General features: G+C 39.2%; 1 protein-coding gene and 1 long non-coding RNA gene across 12 annotated transcripts in view; one reads left to right on the plus strand and one right to left on the minus strand.

Annotated features, from left to right (window-relative positions):
- LOC141386123 (uncharacterized) overlaps positions 1-17,507 on the plus strand; it is an 86,873-nt gene that overhangs the window by 9,899 nt on the left and 59,467 nt on the right. The gene's annotated exons all lie outside the window — the stretch shown is intronic.
- Positions 5,403-17,507, minus strand: part of znf827 (zinc finger protein 827) — a 132,897-nt gene continuing 120,792 nt past the window's right edge. For 3 of the 11 annotated variants that reach the window (XM_073952597.1, XM_009292558.5, XM_005159977.6), the window contains exons 12-13: positions 17,010-17,187; positions 5,403-9,708 (exon numbers count right to left, since the gene is read on the minus strand). In XM_073952597.1, coding sequence (XP_073808698.1) covers positions 8,838-9,708; positions 17,010-17,187 — 1,049 coding nt within the window. In that variant the 3' untranslated portion in view covers positions 5,403-8,837. Of the gene's footprint in view, positions 9,709-10,052; positions 10,104-15,237; positions 15,397-15,785; positions 17,188-17,507 lie in introns of those variants that run through there. The other 8 variants (XM_073952594.1, XM_001919166.9, XR_012407200.1 and 5 more) reach the window with 6 other exon arrangements.

Consider the following 17,507-nt stretch of genomic DNA (forward strand, 5'->3'; position numbering starts at 1 on the left):
TTAAGAATATTCCTTGATATTCAATTTTTTTTTGGAACATTCCTGCATAAAAGGAACAGTGGAAAACATACATTCATTAAGAAAAAATTAAATAAAAGTTGATGGGTGTGTTGCTGGCACATGTTTAAATTCCAACAGTGAATTCTAAAGGATGGGTTTTTACAGTTTTTCAGGGCACATTCTTCCAGTGAACCTTTTTTGACAGCTGATGCCAATTTAATGATCATTTTCTCTTTCCACATTGATCTTTCATCAAAATCAACAAACTTTAAGTCAAGCAGTGAGTTAATCAAGCCAGTCTTGACCAGCTCTGCCTCTCCGCAGCAATCCAGTGTCTTTCCGTGCCCCTGCTCGGTTTGTTTTCTCATCCCTGACCTGAACAGGGATCTCTCTTCACTTGGCTTGCTTCGGCTCCCTAACGCCCTCAGATCCAGCCATCTGACAGGGGTGAAGTGAGGGAGCCTGGGAAATATTGATGTCGAGACAACTTGGGAAGAGAACGAGAAGGTAGAAGAGAGCAACAAGAGGCAGAAAGAAGAGAGGTGGAAGGGGGGTCTTCCTCCTGCAGACAGGCAGTCCTCTAAGCAGCTTTTCCTCTGGAGGCAGGGTTGTGTGAGGTCACAGAGGGATTACACTTTTGGCAAACAGGAGGGAGCTCCTCTCACTCAGGCTTTTGCAGCAGCCAAAGACTGCAACTCCCCCATGACTCGAACCCGGCTGTAATAAAGCCAAGGCCGGCTTGAACCTACAAACAAAAAAGCCAACAGCCTATCGATTGCCTGCCGCCAACTTTCACACGCCTGTGTCGAAAGGTCGCCTCTGCGTAGACAGGCTCCAAGCAAGGCTGAGCAAGTAAAAAAAATCCCTTTTCAGTTTCGAACTAGACACATCTTGGGTTTGAACAGCACATTTTTAAAATATTAATCCCTGACCCTATTATACAATTATTCGAGAGGATTCCGGTTACTCGCTGCTTAAAAAATTGATCAGATTCTTTTCTGTTTTCAATCTCTCGGCTCGCTGGCAGAAATAGATAGTCTTAAAATAAAATATGATTGCTGTATTCAAGTGTCTGCATGACTAAATTAGCCGGTATCTGGCAGAGAGATACAGTGTGACCTCATCACCCCAGAGACCCACTTAATCAACTTTCCCTTTCCAGCAGAGGTCAAGCTAAGCAGAGGCTCTCGCTGGCCTCCAGCCCTGCTTTGATGTTAATTAAGATGCGATAGAACATGGAGAGGATTCATTAAAGCCAGAGTCAATCTAGTGGCACAAAGCTCCAACATGCTGGACTTAAACCACATCCAAGGTGACGTCCTCCAGACTCCGACACACATCAAACCCCAGGATGTCGTTCATCTCCATGCGGTGACCTGTGGTTCAGCAGGGACTAAACATGTGATCGGACGTTTGGTGATGTCAGCAGCACATTTAGTAGTAGTGGGTTCTGAGTAGGTGCATTCAGAGTGGGCTACATCACTGCTCTGTTGTGAAAACCATCAGGTTGAGTTTTTGGCATGACATTACCAAGGCTATCGCAAAACAAATCTGCACCAAATAATCAAAACAAGCAAATCAATCATTAGCTCCGTAATCTGACTATTAGAGGATTGCAGGAGCATTATAAATAACCAGAGTTTTTCACTCCAGTTATCTTCGTCTTGAAGTTTTCCCCCCTTCCACCCCTACAGTACTTCCCACCCTTTTTTCCAATAGCCCGACACAGTGGCCCAGTGGCTAGCACTGCTGCCTCACAGCAAGAACAGCGCTGGTCTAACCTTCTATCAGGCCTGTTGGCGTTTCTGTGCAGTTTTCATGTTCTCCCTGTGTTCGCGAGGGTTTCCCCGAGTTCCCCAGTTTTCTCCCACCGTCCAAAAACATACACAATAGCCAATCGACTAAACCAAATTAACACCCAAGACAACCTTCGTTTACACTTCTCACATGGCGACAAGCAGGGGAGTTCTCGAGACCTACCTGAGCTAAAACTCCTCTCTCGCCCTTCTAATGGGAGGGAGCCCCAGGCTCGAGGATATTACGAGCTCAGGGCTCTCTCCCGGGACGGCTTGCCAATTACGCTTCATTGATTATCAGCTAAGTGTAAACTCTTGAATTTCAGAACATGGAACAACACTCCAATTGGCCAATCAGATACAGTTAATGTCAACTTGTTTGCTTAAAACAAGGGTTAGGGCAGGGGTAGTGAAATTTGGTCCTGAAGAGCAGCAGTCACGCAGTTTCATATAGTCCTTGATAAAGACTCAACTGCCTCAGACTGTGGTTAGCTTGTGTGTTTGATTAGTGTTGGAGCAAAATCTGATGCCATATAAAGGAGATAGTGGTGGAGTTTCAAAAACATTGAGTTCCAGTGATCTGACACTGTATTTATGCATGGACGATCGGCCAAACCACATAGAAAAAGCTGCAGTTTTGTTTATTTGGACAGACCTTTATTTCCTGATCATCTCCATCTGATTTTTGCGGCACTATTAGGTAGGGATAGGGTCAAAATGTTCTGTACTTGAGTGTTATTCCAGGATCAACCAAAGATGTTGATCCAGGAACATGTCTTGCTTGGCACAATCATATTTACCCAAAATCACACTAGTGGGCCGTCCTGTTTGCACTTTTTAAGAGCCCATAACAACCTTCTGCAGTTTGTTTTGCAGATCCTTTCTCTTTGCATTTTTGCTACTCATTTGTCAAATGGAATTTAAACCTTAACTGAACCTTGTAGACTGACTCATAATTAATCAATCAAAGCACTGGCCGCAGACGTGGATGCAGGGAGGAAATCCATACAGACTGCCTGCCTCCACTGGCATTATGGAGCGAGCCTAAGAGGGAGAGATGCCGTCCAAGGTGCTCCATAGCTCCAGGGCTAACAGTGATGAATGGAGCCCTTAATGTCGGCAAACACTTTATCTCTGCTTCATCTGTTTTCATTAGGCAGGACCAACCTTTGGCTTGGACGGAGCGCTCTAGCGCTCCCAGGACTGCTGAAGGCAAAGCTAAGGTGAAGAGCTCTTCGCTTTTTTAGGCACACAAACTCTCTTTCAGGTGCCAAGGGTTAAAGTCATGATCCTGCTGTAATCATGAATTCAGGATGGCTCTGGGGATATTTAAGCAACATAGTCATTGTAGAATCTTTTTTTTAACTTTAGTTTAACACACAACCAGAAGGGATGATGTATTTTGGATAAGTAGTTTTTCATTCATTTGTTCATTTTCCTTTGGCTTAGTTCCTTTATTCATCAGGGGTCGACACAGAGGAATGAACCGCCAACTTATCAAGCATATATTTTACATAGCGGATGCCCTTCCAGCAGCAACCCTGAACTGGAAAACATCCATACACACTTAGGCCCCGTTTACACTAGTGCGTTTTAGTTTGAAAACGCATAAGTTTTGCTACGGTTACGCCATCCGTCCACACTACGCCGGAGTTCTCGAGCGCCGAAAACGGAGCTTTTTGAAAACGCTGGAGAGGCCGTTTTCATTCTAAAACGCTGCTGCTCCGTCTCAGTGTGGATGGGGAAAGACGGAGACATCTGAAAACGGAGGCGGGGCTGCAAACGTTCGCCTATCTGATTGGGGCTTTTCCTCAATATTAAGTAGCCTAACACACACAGTTCAGTCTCGCATCCTCTTCTTGTAAGTTAAGACTTTGCAAGTTTGATCAAGGCTGCAGTCTCCCCCTTCTCAGTTTGATATGGAAAACATACCGAGGACACGGGTAAATCTTCAAAGGGAACAGTGTACTTTATAACTTCATTCACATTACCTTGGCTACGTTGTTTCACTTTCTCAACAATAAAATGTAAACATGATTTAAGGAACTGCCTATTTTCTTTTTAATATTAGCAACTTAACAGACAGCAGAAATGTTGAGGCGTTGTGCTGCATATATGAGCGTCATCTTCACTGTGTGGATATTTATAACAAAACGGAGCCGATAACAACTGCCTCCTTTCAATTTCAGTGAAAATACGAAACGCACCCTCTCTTTTGCTGAATATCAGTTTTAATAATCGATAATTATAAAAGTATAACATACAATAAGTTTATACATTGTAGGAAATAAAGGCAAGCGATCAGTCAATGTACCTGGATTAATCATTTACTTATCTTTGCGCTTAACCAAAACATGTTACCCGTGAACAAGTAACTTAATAGATTCCAATGACCAAAGTCAGGGAATTGGCCTATGTCGTTAGATAAAGACAAAAACATGAATGAAATATCACGTTTAGCAAATATAGTGAGATTAGATCCAGCGGGAGATGCTTGATGAGCAGTCCGACAAGCAGAGCTCTCATCTGGGTAGAAATGCTGGAGCGCTTGCCCGAGAGCGTGTGTGTGGTCACGTGATGTGCGTTTTCAGCGTTTTGGTGTGGACGGAGAGCAGTTCAGAAACGCTGGGTAAAATGCGAGTGTGGACGCGGATCGTTTTCATTCTACAACGCCGTTTTAAAACTAAAACGCACTAGTGTAAACGAGGCCTTATAGACTATGGACAATTTAGCTTATTCAATTCACCTATAGCACATGTCTTTTGACTATGGGGAAACTGGAGCACCCGGAGGAAACCCACACGAACACTGGGAGAACAAGCAAACTCCATACAGAAATGCCAACTGGTTCGAACCAGCGACATCTTGCTGTGAGGTGACAGTGCTAACCACTAAGCCACAAATTTCACAAATAATATTTTTAGGATAATAAAACTATAATGTTCTGGAAATATATAATTATGGGGAAACTTTACTTTCATTTTTGTTGTTGTTGCAAGTCTGTTGATGTCTCAGAATGTATTTACCAAATAACAACCTACCTTGCAGAATCAATCTGAACTTATACTGATGCCACTACTTGTGTCCTCGTATAGTTTGCGCCATGTTAACAATTGATGGGGTTTGTTCATGCTATGCTGTTGTTACCTTAATTACAACTTGTTAAAATCATTCCTGTCCTTGTTGAATGCAGAAGTATCAGCCCGATCTCACGAGAAAACGTAAGTATTTTATGTTTTGGCAGTTTAGTGGCTAATTCGAATTCGTACGAGTTCAGTTGTACGAAATTATACGATTTTAAAAAGGAGGCGTGGCACCTAACCCCACCCCTAAACCTAACTGTCATTGGGGGATGAGCAAATCGTACTAAAATGTATGAATTAGATCGTACGAATTCGTATGAATTAGCCACTAAATGAAAAAGTTACGAATTGCCGTGAGATTGTGTTGGAAGTATAAACAAATATTGAATACTCTGAATTCTGAGTATGAGAACATCACTAAGTACAACATTACACAGCAATATTTTATACATGAATAAAACAAATGCAGGATATAAAAGCAGGTTCATCAAGTCAAAACAGGCATTAATAAACCAGACCAGTAGACCTTTAAGGTAATATGTGATGTAAGCTTTACTTTCAAATCCTGTTACATTTAGAACTGGCAATTTGAACATAAAGAATGCAAAACCAAGAAAACCGAAATACAAAACAAAATCAAAAGTACAAATGATCTAATTACCAGTTATTGTCACAAACAACCCTGTACAGCCTTAAGAATGAAGTAATAAAAAAGCTTTATACAGCACATAACAAGTTTACTGGGTGCCAAATAAGAAAGAAACAAAATGATACTTGAGCCTTATTGAGTTGTAGAGTACAGCAAAATATAAAGCGAACAGATAACCTGCAAAGCTAAATGCAAAATCAGTTGGTCTTTTTTTTTCCGGACCAAAAAAAGTAAGTGCTACAAACTAGAGATCAAGAGCAATTTCATGCATCTTTTGAAGTGCTAAAAAGGTAGTCAGTCTTGTTTGATGCGCAATGACGCCAAAAAAAATGCTCCTTGCGATTAGGCGAAGAGAACACCATGTTTATAAATACTGGTATTGGAACAGAGAGCGATCCCTGTTGTACTCCACTTGCCCACACAACTGAGCATGAAAGAGCAGCAGTCATGTTCTTGTACATGATGATTACATGGTGTTCCAAGGCAGACGGACAAAAGGATGTTGCCCATTGGACATTCCATTTGAATTCATTCTATCAAAATGGGTCCTGAGGATCAGTTTCACTTCATCCCAGGCTCCCAGGGCACTCCTTGCCACCAAGTGGCACTAGAGCATAAAAGTTAATGGATTGAGCAGGAGCTTTATTAACAAGCAAAGAAGCCCCACTTAAAATACAACATATCACTACACTGCATGCTGGGCATTTACATGAACAACAAAAAAAAAGATGCTATGAGAGCAGAGCAAAAAAAAAAAAAAAAAAAAAAAAAAAGAATACTGTGCGGGCCAAGAAACGGTCTACCATCTTTTAATGGCTCTATTTATGAACTGGCCTTTAATACGGATATTTTCATTCAAATCTTCTCACTGAGCTAGCAAGATAAAATTGGGAGTGAAGAATTATTTCTACGCAGTTCAAGGTTGATCTAACAAAGTAATACTCTAATAATACCTTTTTTCTTTCGAAATGTCTATGGTCAACTGGATCTGAAACCTTTCCTCACCTGATGCACTTTATATCTGAACAGGCAACATCTTATCCTTGTCCATTAGCATACGAATGGTGGTAGGGGGATATTGTAAATCTCTGATGGACAACATTCAAGCTATTGATCAGATCAAAAAACAACAACAAAACAGTTTAGCCAAATGGATCTACAGTCACGGAATAAAGTATTTCAGGACCTCAAGTTTGAGCATGTTTTTCATGACCGTCTAAGTAAAATGGGTTTATATAAACCAATATATTGGCCAGGCTAATTAATCAACCAATATTTGGTTCTATTGAGCTTATTGAGCCAAACACAGGCTAAGTGAGCACCAATTAAAGTCCCCTATATTCTAAAATGTTCACAAAAGTCCATTTATCCAGCAAAAGTGCTCAATGATCTTACAGTTTGTCTGTTTTGAACATGAATCAAACCGTATTTGGATACTGTGGACAGATTTATTAAGAGCTCGCCAACATTACGCGCATTAAAGCCTATGAACGTTGTCCATTCTAGAACACTGAATATAGTTTTCTCATACTTTGTTTAGAAAAGTGCAATTTTTTTACAGCACTGTGCAAAACTGCTGTTAAAAATTTAGCCTGGCCCTTTGGTGTCCAGGGGGATTTTGAACTCTGTTGCTGTTTGTATTACACATGCCATACGATCCATCCAAAAGGTGCAGTGTTGACTGCTGTTTGGCAAATACCTACTGGAAAATAAAGGCTTAGGATTTGATTTTCAACCACTGTGGCAGACAAAAACAAAAACAACAAAAATTTAAATAGCATTGTGGCTGTCTGAAGAGGCAGGCTAACTAATTGGCATTAAGAACGTTTTCTGTTGGGTTTAAGTGCTTTTGTTTGAAACATTTTAAGTGCAATTAAAACTTAAAACACAAAGAGGGGAACACAGAATAATGGTACCATGTTTGCCCGCATATGGAAAGCCATGCTTCCACAAATCCTACGCAAAATAATGGCTGCCTCCACATTGCACTTGAGAGCCATTTTTCCAATGGGGTTCTCATAATAGCTTGTTAGTACAGGATATATATTTTATATATATATTTGTATTTTACATTTCAAAGGCTCTTTTGAAATAAAAGTCTTAATACAAAATCCAAAAAAAAAAAAAAAACCAACTAGAAGAACAAAATTTAAGACACAGAAGGCCACCGAGATACCATTGTTTTTCCATGATCTCACTCACCGCACTCCAGCTACCTCTGTATCACTTTAACATTAACCAACAAAAAGTACATTCATTCAAGTCATTTTGGAACAGTTTTTTTTTTTCTTTTTAACACACAAAATTACAAAAAGCTCCAAAAAGCACCATTGAATCGGCCTTTGTGACAGAATAAATGGGTTTTTCCCAAAAAACTGTCACCTCATACATCTTGTTAAACGTACAGGTGCGCATTATATACCTTAGCTATGCACAGGGCGCTTGACTGGTCACTTGTATCTCATGCCTACCGGTACTGCCTCGGTCAGCTATGGCACAATCTGTAGCGACCAGTAGTATGGTGAGTATACCGAAGGGCTGTAACATGGGTTGACGACCACTGCAGTAGTGGTAATAATGATTGCTCATGCCATAAGTGTGCCCTGAATGGCCTGCATTAAGAAATGCCATCAGCTTTGCCTCTCAGGTGTCGTAAAGGGCCGTATGCTTGTTGCCGAGGCAAGATTAGTGTTTGCCGATGGTCTAGCCATTCAGCAAAACCAGTCAATGCCAACAGGCATGGGAGAGAAAAGAAAAGACTACAAAACTATGTACAGCTTGATAAATTAACAAGTGCGTGGTCTGAGGCTTCACTTTGGAAACAAGACTCAAAAGATAGCAATCCGTTTCATTGGTTTTTGTCGTGCCATATCATGAATACCCCAAGATATTTTCATACCGAGCCCCTAAATGACTTGATAAAAACAATTGCAACACATAGCGAACATGCTGTCGGATTCCTGACAAAATGCACAAAAAAGCATAGCACTTGCGAGCTTATATGTTCTTTGTTTCCTGTCGCCCATCAAAACGAATACAAAACTTGTAATAGATAAAGCACTGTTATCAGATTCCGGCTCATTCACAATTTGTAGAGGAAAACCACTGTTATAAGACCTCTTAAAAAAGAGCAACGATTGAATTGTGATAGAACAGAAAATGAAATGGCGAATAGCTTTTCCTCTGATGAATGGATGTTTTACTAGCATTACTATTTTGTCGGGCAGCTTTTCAGCCTGCCTGTGGAACAGTTAATAGCATCTGTGAATGATGCCGAGGGTGATGGAGAAGAAGAGGGAGGGAGGAGGGTCAAATGGTCTTCGCTCTCTCTGTCAGTCCCAGATATGCCAGGAAGGAGTGTTTGAGTGATGTGGGAGAGGGTGGTGACTGCGGGGATGAGTTGGACCAGAATGCAGAGAAGGGCGGCGAGGGGTTTGAGGGCGAGGGGCTGTGGAATGTGAAGCGTCGGGTGGTAAAGAGCGTGGTGAGGGGGACGAGGTGAGCCAGGTCACAGTTCCTGTACTGGTCAAAGTAGCGAGCCGCCAGTGTGGACAACGTGCCATTGGCTGAGAGGTAGCGCGCGGTTGGCGTGCCATCTTGCTGCTTGCTGGTGATTGACAGGGCGACGGACTGCAAGGCTTGAGAGGCCGACAGGTTCATGAGCGGACTGGTGCTCCCACTGTCCCCGCTCCCGCTGCTGCTCCCACCCCGCTCCAGAAGGCCCGGATGGGGCGTACCTGGCCGAGCCTCGCCTTCCTCGGCGCTTCCCTCCCCGCCTTGGTGCTTTTTGACATGGCGGCTGTAGACGAACGGATGAGTGGTGGTGAATGGGCACTGGGCGCAACCGAAGGTCTGTCTCGGTGCGTGCTTGAGCCGCTTGTGGAGGTTGAGATTGTCCTTGCGTTTGCAGCTGTAGCTGCAGCGGTCGCAGTGGAAAGGCCGCTCGCCGGTGTGCACGCGCACATGCTCGATGAGCTTGTTGGCTGTTTTGGAGAGGTAGCCGCACTGCTCACACTTATAGTGGTTGCCCAGGCGGTGAGCGCGCGTGTGCCTTTCCAGCTCTGCCTGATTGGCCCACACAGCTTGGCAGATGCGGCAGCGATACTCCATCTTGTAGTGTGTCTTCAGGTGGCCCTCCATGGCGGCTGGCCTGTTGGTGGAGTAGATGCAGAGAGGGCACCTGGTCAAAGAGACAGGAGGAGCAGGGTGTAGGGCACAAAATGGGGGAGACATTTAATTATGCACCCCCCGATTGACAAAACACACTCTGTTGTCTTTAATGAAATGAAGAACACACACAATGGACAAAGGGAAGGGATGAAGGAGGCATTAGGTGTGTCTTACCCTCTGTGATGTACAGTATATACAGTAAGCTACAGTCTGTGTGTACACTGCTACATGTGAGAGGGTTTGTGTGTGTGTGTGTGTGTGTGCGTGCGTGCGTGTGTGCATATGGCTGTGTGGTTGCGGACAGGTTGGAACGGGAATCAGATGAAGGTAAATGAATAAATGAGTGGCACTTACATTTAAATAGCACCTTTCATCTGCTCAGGGCCCCAAAGCGCTTCACAAACCCTGCAGAACAGAATGACCTCAGAAAGCACACTGTGAAGGGCGCCTCTCTACCTCAACACTGAACTAGAGCGCTGTGAAACTCTCTCGCCCTCACTAAAAAAGCAGCTGGGCAGCCGTAATACAGCAAGTCTCTCATCAGCTCAATGTGAACCTTGAAATGATTTGGTCACTTCTGGGATTTGTGATCTTATGCTTTGAATCTGTATTGTCAAATGACTCTGGAATGTAAGAGACCAAAACTCTTTTTTTTGCACCAAGGTCAGCTGCATTGTGCATTATTTTGAGGTAAACACATTTCTAACAAATAATGTACATCAGGGGCCTCATGTACAAAGACTTGCGTTGAATTCATACTAAAACATTACATATGCACAAAGCTGTAAATGTGCGTACGCAGTAAAAAATTCAGATGTATGAAACACTGCGTACGCCAAATCCCACGCATGTTCTCTTTGTACATCCGAATTAACGTGAAACTGAGCGCACGTGCACAAGCGCAAAACCCCTCCCTGCCTCCTCCCCCTAATAAATATAGTAATGACTGTACTTTGGCAAAACCAAACAAAAAAGTAATGGCAAAAGCAAGCAAGAAGAGAAACAAGTTTGTCCTCGGGAATTAATAACAAAAGAAGTAAAAAATTGAGTGGGAGAGTTTAGCTGACGCGGTTAACGCAGTTGGGTCTGAACATCGCGCTGTGAGTGAATTAAAAAACAAATGCTCCAATGTAAAGGTGTAAAATTTTGTAGAGTCCATTTAAGCAAAGTGCAAACAGCACAGCTCGTTGGAATAAGCTAGTTGAGTGATTCCCACCCATCACTGTTTGACTGACAGAGACAACATAACTAAAGAGCGCGGCAAACAGCAGTGTGAGTGACATAGCTCATAAAGCCCGTGGCAACATGTTTTGACACATTCGATCCTAAACCCGGTTCGAATCCAGCGTCTGAACTCATTTTTCCCCCCGCTACATATCAGATTTTGCCTACTCTTCATTGCGAAGAAGACAAGTAGGAATCATTAATAAGTGTGTGTATTATGTTAGGCGCATTTAAGCATCATATTTTATTTGCACATTTATTGAATGGAAATGTTTCTGATTCATATATGCAAATTCGTCTTCAGATGGCGCCTTTATAGCAGTGTGCGTGCAGTCGATCGCTCTGATTAGATTGGGATACCGGGCGATTGCTGCAAATTGCTCTTGTTTGGCCCGTCAACTGTATGGTATGGAAACCTTATATACCTGCTAGACATGCAGATGATCCTGTCCCATACAGCTGCTAGTGCACGGCTCAAAGATACTTTGTAGTGTGCAATTTAACATAATTGCCTCTAGGAGTCGCCAATGGAAATAAAACAAATACACAAAAAAATGCTTGTACACCAGACATAAAGTTGGCGTGGACCAACGCACATTCTCACGTTCATTTTATCGTTAGTAAATCCAAACGTGAGCTTGAAATCTGGCGTACGCAAAGCTTTTGTGCGTAGGCAGTGTTGATACATGAGGCCCCAGGACAAATATACAGTAAAAAAGTAAGACAGTAAATGCATAGGAGTTTTGTTTTCCGTTAAAAGACATCTAAACATCCTAATGATGAATTTACTTCAGAAGGAATATAGCGCTAGATTTTAAATTGAATTTTTGTGCCCATTTTTTAAATTTCTTTATATAACAAAACATTGTCAGTATCAATATGGAAATCTGATGATATGTTAATATATGCAAATTACATCTACAGTGCTCCGCATAACTGAGTAGACCCCAATTTAAAAATCTATATTTTTATTAATTTCTGAGCGAATATAGGCAATGTGATTTGTTGGATTTAAACAAAACAGATTTATTAAACAGATATATTTATTAAAATAATATTTTTGTCACAAATTCAAGCAAAATATTGCAAATATCCTACAAAATTTGAACTATATTTTGAAATAGCTTCTCTTTTTTTTTTTTTTTTATATATATTTTTTAAATAACATTTAAATTTTGGTGTACTAGTTTTTGGACCATTATTGTTAGTTATTTTGTTGGATAAGCTCCAGACTTGGCTTCAGTACTGACTAATCTAATGTATATGTACAAACATAATATTGTGAGCTTCCTATTTAAAATATACATTTAAAAGATCGATTTGTGAGGGATGTATTTGTATATGCTGAGCACTGTATGAAATACAAATTTGATTTCACATACATTTTAATTGTCACATATTTCAAAATATTGCAAAAAAAATATTTTTTTATTACAAATATGTTCATATTAATCATATCTAATATATTTGAACATATGAACTGTGTGCCAGTAGAAAAAAAATGACATAAACCACTGGTGCAATTAAAGACCAGCTTTGCATTAACTGGCTCAAAACAGTAAAAAAGTAGGCTTTACTATCAGATAAATACCCAGACATGGTTACGCAGGCTATTTTATTACAGAAACATAAAAGTCATATTAAAGACTTTCACAAAGAAAACTTTTAAAGCTCTAAAGGATTACATTATGTCTCATTTAATAAAGTTCTGTTTTTACGTGATTTAGGTGATCCATCTGAGCATGAATCCTTTAAATCAGGGGTCACCAATCTCGGTCCAGGAGGGTCGGTGTCCCTGCAGGGTTTAGCTCCAACTTGCCTCAACACACCTGCCTGGATGTTTCAAGTATACCTAGTAAGACCTTGATTAGCTTGTTCAGGTGTGTTTGATTAGGGTTGAAGCTACAATCTGCAGGACATCGGCCCTCCAGGAACAAGTTTGGTGACCCCTGCTTTAAATCCTCACCAAACTGCAATTCCTGTGACCTGAGCTCTGAAAAAGCGACCACTAAGAAGTAATAATTTCCTATGGGATGCTTTTCTTGGTTATTTTAGATTTTGTATAGGACTACATAAATAGTATAGAATTAGCAGAGATTCACACGATATGTCTAAGATAAGGACACTTAAATAAGTATACATATACCAAAATATGCAGTGCAGTTCCAAACTATGACACTTGTATGGAATATTCATAAGCAGACGTTAATCCAGCTGACTGGAACCCTGCTGTGGGAGAAAGATCCCGTGGAAAAAAAAAAAAAAAAAAAAAAAAAACATGCAGTGATTTGTAAGCAGTCAGCTGCTATACATAAACTGTAACATTGATGCCGACCACACACACATATTTAAACCCCAGAGTCATTGAACCATTACAGATTCAAAAAGCAAAAACACACAGTCAAAACATCCCTTGATATTGACCAAGAAACGGCATTTTTGCCCATTACTGGGAATGCAAAATATTAAATGGAGGATTGCTTTATTTAATTGTTCTCAGCCTCTTTAATAAAAGACAGCTAAAAATAAACAGAATAATAAAGCATAGACTTCATACATACGACAGTCCCTCTCGAATTAGTTCCCATCTAAACATTTTTAAATAAAAGGCAGAATAAAGAAGGCCTGACTTTATTCCCAGCCATCAATATCTTAAAATCCCAATAATTAAAGGCTTTTTAAATTTTTAAGGGCAAATTTGGAAGTCGGAAATGCCCAGATGACACTTCTCATCCTGCTTTTTATTGAAATGCCAAATAAAAGCCTCAGTAAAGTGCTGTCTGTCCCTCCAAGACGAGTTTTGCTATTGATCTAGATTATTTTTCTCCTTTACCTGCAGCTTATAATGGCCAAGCGCTCTAATGAGTGATAACTACAAGCTAACAAATGTGTCTAGCATGGGAAAGCATAGCCATAAATGACAAGATGAGGCAATGAAATCTGAAATACATGATCTTAAGACATGAATTATGTATGTCAAACAACTAGACAAATACAACAGAAAATATCAAAGACTGGACTTTGTGTTTGTTTAGTTTCAGAAAAACAAAAAAAAACAAAAGGATATATCAAGTTGGGGGTCAGTGTGTGTTGTAAGCGTTTGGAAATAGGGTGTCTATTAGCCTTCAGATGAGTGTTCATTGTGTTTAAATGTGTTGTTGTAACTGTGGTGGCGGTTATGACAGGCTGAGAAAGAACAGTGTGAACTGTAGCCTAATGGTCTTGGCAAGTGGAGCTGCTCAACAGATGGACAAGTGCTGACTGGCTTGTTATGATTTCTTCAGATATATTTTCACATGCAGGCCCAGACCTTTTGCAGTAATGTCTATCACAGGCTTTCCAAAGGAAGGGTCTCGTTCCTGAAAGTGCCTCAGATTTTATGTGGTCACTTCTATAGAATTTTACTTATGGGGACCTTGGGCAGTAAAGGTAAATTGAAGATTTAAAGTTAAGGATAATTACGCATTATTTACTCACCGTGTTGTTCAAAACCTGAATTACATACAATTTCCTATATTTGCTATTACAATTAATAAAACTGAAAATATCAAGCTTCATATGGATTCAAAAGAACCATAAAGGTGATTCATATGACTCAAGCATAGAGCCAGAGAGAATTTGCCAACAGTTCACTATGGAATTGTGTAAAAAACTGTGAATTTCCAAAGAATGAGAGTATCTTTTAAGAGTTTGAGCTGAAAAAGTGAAATATTCTAATTAAGAAATCTAAAAGGTTTTGTTAAGGTTAGGCAGTTTGCTCATATAATACATAAATAACTGAAAATAACACTTTACAAATTGTATTGTACACAAATAATCTAAACATTTAAATATACAGTATGTAATAATTAAAATGCTATTATAATAGAACTAAAATAAATATCAAAACCTATATATATATATGATATATATAAAATATATAAAATATATAAATATATTTACAAAATAAAAAGAAAGTAAAAAGATGGAATGACAGGCTCAGCAATTTTAAAAAATCTGCGCATTTCTCTGGCTGCAGTTTCTGTATAGGCCTATATTATTTTATAGTTTAAAGGTAAGTGACAGACCAAATGTATTATTCACAAAAAACATATTTTTTTTGATAATTTGTTCAAACTTAACCTTTAAGTCAGTCGTTCCTCATATAAAACATTACGTGGCTTTGAAAGACTACACATTTATTTTAAATATATGTGTAACATTATAAAAGCATTAATTATTTAAAAAATTATATGTAACTTGTAAATATTAATGTTTTTAGCTAAGATTTTTTTATTTGAAAGAAACCAATCAATTTTATTCTATTATTATTTCGTTTTTTTCCCCTAGATTGTTTTTTTTTTCTGGGCTAATTCAATTTGGAATGACAGGCTCAGTAATCTTTAGAAATCTGTGGATTTCTCTGGGTGCAGATTGTGTATAGGCCTATATTATTTTAGTCTTCTATAGGTTAAATGTAAGGAACAGACACAATCTATTATTTTTTTTGCTTTTTCTTTCTTCTTCTTTCTTTCTTTCTTGCTTCTTTTTGAAGCTTGAAGAGCAAAATTTTACCTTTTCTATTCCACAAAAGTAAATTAAACATATCGAAATTTCAACAGCATCAGACTATCAAAATACTACTGTTAAAGTATTTCAGTTAATGAAATGTAAGTTAACCAGAAGTAAAATAAGTGAAAACTGTATTAAATGTAAATACATATGAAAACACTGTTCAAATTACAAGATTGAAACATTATTTTTTAGAACGTCTGTCCAAATCCTCTAATAAATTCTAATAATTTACAGTGGAAATACATGTGTAACTGTTATTCCTAGAATGATGTTTTTTTTTTTTTTTGAATATTACAGGTTTAATATTACATTGAATGCTGTGGAAAAATTATTGACTCCATTATTTTTAATCTTGTGTGTTAAAACTGGTGATGAACTTTGATAACAATTTTTCACACTGTGGCTTTCTCTTTACCACCTTTATCTTTTAAGCTGGTTATTGGTCTATTCTAAAGAGAGAATATATTTTAGTATTTTAGCAGGTAGGCATATTAACTTTATTGTTTAATAAAATATTTGTTTTTCTTACTGTAAATATAAGTTAAAACGTCAAATAAAATGTTACACTGTATATGAGGTAAATTTCTGAGAAATATCAGCTGCCATTTTTTTACCATACAAAGAGATCTGATGCACAAATCTTTGTGCCATCTGAAAATTTCGTATGAAATGAGCATGTGTAAAATGGGCTAAAATAAAGTTTCTTACATGTTAAAATCAGTGTGTTAATCCTAAGCTAGTCCGCTCCAAAACAGTGACAGAAATCGCATTTAGAAGATATTAAACATCTTCCTGTCACCTCATACTTCAGGTTCTCATCAAATCTTGACCAATTAAATGCTCTCTAGTATCTGACATGTCCCGCCCCCTTCAAGATGCTTCTCACTTGATGCACTTGAGCTCAACCACTCTCACTGGTAGAGTTGTAATAAAAACAAAATGCTATTGGCTGTTTTTTTTAAAAAGGGGGGAGCTTATAAATGTCACATTCTCTCTTTGTGTTTCAGTTGAGATTACATCAAACGTAGAATAAAAAAGCACATTTTAAAGCACTTCACAGGAGCTTTAAACATAATGAAAATAACAAAAGAACATATTTATCACCATAGAAGTGAAACTACTGAACTTATACACAACAGGCGCACATTTTATAAGAAAATTTCAGATGGCAAATAGTTTTTTGTATCTAAGCTAAATACATTTTATATATATTTTAAACAGATTTATAATTTAAATAGAGTTTAAATCTGACAAAGTAGCATAGTACTCATCTATTTTTAGGCACATTCAGGAACGTTCTCTGTCTATAGCATGCTACTGTATATGTGGCTCTACAGAAGCACTGCTCAATGAAGCTCATTTTCTGGAATACCTTCTGTTTGGAATCCAGCCTGATCCTCGACCAGTGCACCTGGATAGACTGTGTTTAAATCTGGGATGTGTCCTGCCTGAGGGGGGTAGGGGCTGGGGGGTGGGTTTTTGGGGATTTTTGTGAGGTTGCAGGGAGGCACGTGCTGTACTTGCTTTCCTTACTTGAGCCCTCCAGCGGGGACGGTGTGGCACTTCTTGTGCTCCAGGAGCTGCTCGGGCGTCTTCATGAACTTGTGGCAGACGTCACACTCAAACATGCGCGTGATCAGGTGGATCTGTAGGTGCCGCTCGTACATGGGTCGGGTTTTACACACAAAGTTGCAGAAGACGCATTCAAAGCCTGGGAGATTAGGTCAGGATGAGAGAAGAAGAAATTAATCTCATTATCTTTCATATACATTATATAATTATATTACTTAGTATTTTCTATTTTCTGCATTGTTGCATTAAAAATGTGGGATCGGTATGATTTCTTGTGTTAAAATTGTTCCCCAAACCTGCGTTTATTTAACAAAAATGACATTAAACGATTGTTACTGTGAATGATTATAATTTAATGTTTACTACGCAAATATTTTGTCTGGAATTGGCTGAATTTTGATGCAACATTACTCAACTCAATATTCTGTAAATATTTTTAATAATATGCTAATGAAGTTA

This window comes from Danio rerio, chromosome 1 (assembly GCF_049306965.1).
Source record: "Danio rerio strain Tuebingen ecotype United States chromosome 1, GRCz12tu, whole genome shotgun sequence".
NCBI classification, from domain to species: domain Eukaryota; kingdom Metazoa; phylum Chordata; class Actinopteri; order Cypriniformes; family Danionidae; genus Danio; species Danio rerio.